Source organism: Calliphora vicina, chromosome 4 (assembly GCF_958450345.1).
Source record: "Calliphora vicina chromosome 4, idCalVici1.1, whole genome shotgun sequence".
Lineage (NCBI taxonomy): Eukaryota > Metazoa > Arthropoda > Insecta > Diptera > Calliphoridae > Calliphora > Calliphora vicina.
Window position 1 is genome coordinate 18423147 of NC_088783.1, and position 6001 is coordinate 18429147.

The 6001-nt window shown below is 28.1% G+C and overlaps 1 protein-coding gene across 1 annotated transcript; it reads left to right on the plus strand.

Annotated features, from left to right (window-relative positions):
* Positions 1-329: 329 nt before the first annotated feature.
* LOC135957019 (uncharacterized) lies at positions 330-5600 on the plus strand. Its single transcript, XM_065507670.1, has 3 exons — positions 330-488; positions 4779-4892; positions 4956-5600. Exons 1-3 carry the CDS (start codon positions 428-430, stop codon positions 5426-5428), a joined length of 648 nt encoding a protein of 215 aa, XP_065363742.1. The 5' UTR covers positions 330-427; the 3' UTR covers positions 5429-5600.
* Positions 5601-6001: the final 401 nt, after the last annotated feature.

The window sequence follows — 6001 nt, forward strand, 5'->3', positions numbered from 1 at the left end:
AAGACAAAGCAATATTTGGGACCTTACAATACAAAAGGTGTGATTATCCGGTGAAAAATTACACTCTAACGCAAGGTAAAAAATATTCGTACTTTTATGTGGGGACTGAAAATTTCAGTTAAACAAGTGCCTACATAAAGGGAAAGAAATGTTATCAATACCAAACACATAAATACTTAAATAAATATCAATACTAGTAATAATAATAATAAAAAAAAAATAAATAGTAAATAAAACATACATAGATAAGATTAAAATAAAAGTAAAAAAAATGAAATATATTTATCGATAGAAGTCAGAAAAAAAGTTTAAATTGCATTTAACTATTCAGTATAGAATCACCGCTGCGAGAAGTTAAAAGTGTACGATTTCGATATTAAATTAAAAATCAATTTTAAGTGTAAATTAAAAAAAAAATATATTCAAAATGCGTTTCTTTATATCATGTGGAATTATATTTATAGCCTATTTGGCTTATGCGAATTCGGGTAATAAAAAAATAGTAATTTTATTTCAAACTTAAAAGAGTGCTTGCATAACTTAGTAAATTTGTACTTAAATAATATTTGGGGTTTTCGTAACTTTTTTTTTATTAATATTTATAATCATTTATTTTGATTTTAATAAAGTTTCTAATCTTATCAGTTAAATATTGATTAAAATTATTGATATACGTAACTATTTTGATGATGTCAACCAAATAATAAACACATGTATATTAACCGATCTTTGCTGTTAAAAAATATTGTTTTCGAAAAAGTGCAACAATATTAAATTAAACTGCATTATGGTTACCATTATTCAAAAAAGTTTCGGTTAATTTCGGATTTGAATCGATTCGATAGATATCGTTTTGTGAAAATTATATTAGTTATTTACAAGATATTGCTTGTTGAATTGATAAGTAAGAATGAGTATAGCTGTCAATTTGATGCTTTATCAGCATTTTGTGGATTTTTTCATTTCGTTCTCTTTTTCCAAAAAAAACCTTATAATGAAAAGTATTCTTAAATTAAACCAAGGTATTGAATTAAAACTATTTTCATAGATAAAGGTCAAATTAACAATATTAAAATTGACTTTTAAAACATTTAATTGAATATAATACCAAAAATTCGATTTTATTGCGCTATAGTTAGATATACTAAAAAAGTACAGTAGCACTGAATTTTTAAACCCTGGAAAATAGTTTTAATATTAAGCTAAATTGAATATGTACATCGATTTATCATTAGAATGACTTTTAGTAACAACATTATTATGTTTAATACTTAAATTCTATTTGTTGTTGATTTATTTTATGGCAGCCACTAGTTGACTCATTGTTGGTGAAATCTAATTGCTAAACAAAAATAATAATCAATACTTTAAGAGTTATCAGTAGACTACTTATCTTTCCCATGTACAGTTTCATTAGACAATTTTAATTTATTTACAATACTTGGGTATAACAAATTTCTATAAAGTTTTGAAAGGTTTATTCATGTTCTCAATTTGTATAACGCCCTTTTTCAGCGCTAAGATGGCTTGAATTTTTAGAGTCCCGCCGAATACTCTACTTCGGATTAGGTCAAAGATCGACCATATAACAGTCAAAATTCGGTCGAATACCGAGACTTTAATGTAGATAAATAATACAATTATAAAGGATTATGTCTAAGCTTGTTGTAAAAACTGTTCCCTCAAAAAGTTCAAGATGACCTTAGAAATTTTCGAATATATCAAGATTTCTTAAAGTTATATATTTCCTATGTTTATTTTATAAATTAGTATTTTTGATCTTGTAAATAATGTTTGCTATCTTATCTTATAATGAGAAATAGGATAGTGTGGATTGAATATGAATAAATGTTAAATATTTTTGACAAAACAATTTGCCAATTTAATTTTTAATATCAGAGAGTAATTTTTTGAAATTGCATTTAGTTGCGAAATGTTTTGATAGGTAGAGAATTATGAGGATAGTGAATCACAGCATTGCCGCTTGATTACAATTGGAACCTCAACCACTGTCGCGACATGTCGCCAATGAATGCAAAAAATCGAGTTGTGGCTGACAAGATCGTTACCATAATAGCTTTTCTTTTATTTTTGCGGCTACCTAATATTTTCCAGATGTAGCGTTGTCATGGTTAAAAAGTGTCAAAAAAGGTGTTCTCTCGACAGCGGTCTCAATTTTAATCAGGTTGTTTATACGAAAACAGTACTGCAGTCATATCGATATCCGATTATGTTTGTTTTAGACGATAAGACTTCACGTACGAATTTTAGATAAAAATAAAAAATTCAATCAGCTTGTAGAATGGTTTTTTGTTCCTTAAAAAAGGAAATTTCTTGCAATTTTTGCACTTTACAGGAAAAACTGCATCTATAAAGACGATTGCCAGATTTTACGATTATAACCCCCATTTTCTCAATCTCTTGTTAATTTTTTATCGTGATGATAAACTGACAGTTCTCATACAAAAAAAAATGTCTATTGGAGGTTTATCGTTACGGATCCGAATTGTCAATTTGAATAGTTTTTCCCTAAATTTTATGTTTTTTCTATAGAGAAATTCTGTACTACTTTACAATTACTTTTTAATTATCATCTTATATTTGAAATTAAGTTTTTTAATTTAAGGAATAAATTAAGGACATTTTTATAAAATAAAAAAAAACAATAATTCCTTAGACAACTGTAATTTAATGTCTCCATTATCTTAAAAGTACTAAAATGTTTATTAGAAATTATTTACTTTACAAGAACTTAAGCGAAACAAAACAATTTTGAAAAGTCACCCAAATCATCTGCCAAGTATGCCTATCACAATCAAAACCATAGAGAAATATACATAGAGCAGAAAATAGAAAAAAACACAAATAAAAAAATTACTCAAAGTTATCACTATTACTACTGTTTTTATCAAATAGTTTTTTTTACTAATACATTCTCAACACTTAGGTTTTTGACAACTGAGTTAGCAGAGTTTCCGATCTATGTGTATTTATCAAAACCTTAGAGAAATATAGATATAGCAGAAACTATACATTCTCACCACTTAGGTTGTTGACAACTGAGTTAGGTCATTGACAGGAGGGTTTCCGATCGAAGTCTATTTATATATAATCAAAACCATTTCCCAAATGGTAGAGTAGTAGGTCGTCTTAATACAAATTGAAATTGTATCATAAAAGAATTTTTAAGATGTTTGACATTAATAGAAGAATTACGATTTAAATTTGCCATTTTTTGTCACCTTAACTAAAAATGTTCAAGCAACACATAAAAAATACCGTCATTTATACTGAATCATTTGATTAACAATAAATTCGGTCATCACAATCAAAACTATTTTCTCTGTGTGACAGAAACAGAAAAATGTTTATTTAAAACAGGAATATTTTACTTTTCTAGTGGAGTGACTTAGTACAAATTGAAATTGTAAGTTAAGATGGTTAACTTTAAAACTGCAAAGGATATTCATGTATAGAGAAAATAATGATAATAACACTGGTTTAAATTGGATTATATTCATTCTGATTTGAAAAAAAAAACTAATTACCAGAGACATAACTGTTATAAGAAATATCTAAAAAAAATTAGCCATAATTGTTATATAGTAGAAACAAATTTTTGTTTCTTTAAATAATAGTTATTCTCAATGAAAATAAGTTTTGCTTTTCAATAAGTTTATTCATAATAAATATTTTTTTTCGTTGCTCATAACTTTTATTTTTGATTTTTATGTTTTTACGTTGCCTTATAAGAGTTATTCATAATAAATATTTTTTTCGTTACTCATAACTTTTATTTTCGATTTAACTTCACCTGAAGTATCTCCACTTCAACCAATATCCGATTTTCTAATTGACGAATCGACGAATCTAAATACGTCATCGTTGTTCGGAACATCAATTAGAGAACTTGAAGTGGATTTATCTTCAGAAGATGACAAAGGCAATACATCCCAAGAGTTATTAGCAGCTATAGCTGAAATAGAGAGCTTTAAACCTATGAGACTGGACATAAAAACCGATTTGTTGCAATATTAGGAAGAGAAAAAGGATACTTTCGCAATTTTTAAATAAATTGGTTCATATTGTCTATGCACTGCCGGCTAAACGGCTTTCTGTTGAAAGAGCATTTTCAGCTTTGCGTATTTTGTTGACTGAGAAAAGGTGCAACTTGGCGGACAATGCGTTTGCTAAAACATTGATTGTGAAACAAAAATCTTCATAATTATAAAACACACAATACCAAGCTTAATTTTTGCGACTTTAAAGGTTAAATATAATGAATGTACTAATAAAATGCAATCAAGGTGGCGAAAGAAACCTCTTTTGAGTTAAGAGTAACGAAAACAATATATTATTTAGAATAACTCTTATTAGGCAACTTAAAAACATTCAAATCGAAAATAAAAGTTATGAGTAACGTAAAAAAATATATATTATGAATAACACTTATTAGGCAACGTAAAAAAATATAAATCGAAAATAAAAGTTATGAGCAACGAAAAAAAATATTTATTATGAATAACTCTTATTTGAAAACGTAAAAATTATTCATTGATTTATGCCTAACTTTTTCAGTCTCAAAAAATTTAATAACAGTTATTTTTGGTCTCTGCTAATTACCTATTTTTTCAAATTTAGTTTGCTGGTTTTTGGCTGTTTTTTATGTTGTACAATCTGGAACAGTTGATTATGTTTACAAATCCTCGTTAATTATAATAACATTTAAATTTTATGATTCCTTTAATAACAATCTTTTATATTTGCCCTCTTTTCAGATGCCTGTGTCCAGTGTAACTCTGCCACAGATGTTAAGTGTGCCACAACTCCAGACTCATTTTTGGCTAAAGAGTGCAACAATTCGATATCCAAATGTTATACACGAGTGCTAGGTAATTAAGATTACAAAACTAATTTATCTATTTTTTAAATAATAATTAAATTTTCCTTCTTAGATGGCAACACTATTCGTGGCTGTGCTGTAGATTTAGACAATGCCACAGCCTCCACGTGCAATAATGAAATGGAATGTCTAATTTGCACCTTCACCGAAGGCTGCAATCGTCAGGTGTTCCCAAATCATCGTCTGCAGTGTTTGCAATGTTCGGGCAACAACGAAAACAGTACCTGTGCCACTGACATCTATACAAAGCCCCTGTACTGTCCCACCTATAAATTGGGTGATAAATGTTACATTCGCAAGGATGGCCGTAATTCTAGCACTTCCGTACAACGTGGTTGCCTATCATCGGCCCAAGCCAATGGTCTTTGCAAGGACACTTCAAATTGTTATACCTGTGAAGGTGCTGGCTGTAATTTCTTGGAATTTAATGCTACTGAAATTCCCTTGGCTCGCGATTCTGCCATGGCTTATGGCGCTCCCGTATTGCTGTTGTTGTTTGGTGCTATGTCATCACGTTTCTTTTAATGCCAAGCATTTTTTAATTTTATTTTTTTTTATTTCTTAAACACAGCAATTTATTTTTCGAAAATGTTTTAATAGTTTTGTGAACAAATATAATTTAAAAAAATAAAAATGTAGTTACAATTTAACTTTTATATCGGAAAAATAAATTTGAAAAACAAATTTAAAACATAAAGCGCCCTCTTTTCACTTTTAACCGGAAGTTGATTCTATTGATATTTTCTTTGCAACATCATCAGGGTCGTCGTCGTCATCATCATCATGATCGTTTTTTTAGGCTGTCTTTTTAAAAGCAATATAAAATTTTATGAAGTGCAAAGAAAATATATTTGATTTTCATTTCATTCTCAAAGCAAGAAAAAGAAGTTTGCTTAAAGAGTGAGTATCCAGATGAGGTTCCTTTATATTCTTGAAATATTTTTATTTTCATATACGACTTAAATGGAGAAGAAGAATGTTTTCATTGCACGAGTGCAGCGCAACAGTAGCAAACAAAACAATTACAAAGAAACAAAAGTAACAAAAGTGTTTAAGCTATATTTTCTTTATCTCTTTAAAATTTATATTAATCATTGT

Bases quoted from the DNA above. Each gene is read 5' to 3' on its own strand.
- LOC135957019 (XM_065507670.1), top strand. From the start codon at position 428: ATGCGTTTCTTTATATCATGTGGAATTATATTTATAGCCTATTTGGCT. The intron at 489-4,778 runs GTAATAAAAAAA...CCCTCTTTTCAG, and splicing joins TTTGGCTTATGCGAATTCGG to ATGCCTGTGTCCAGTGTAAC. The intron at 4,893-4,955 runs GTAATTAAGATT...TTTCCTTCTTAG, and splicing joins ATGTTATACACGAGTGCTAG to ATGGCAACACTATTCGTGGC.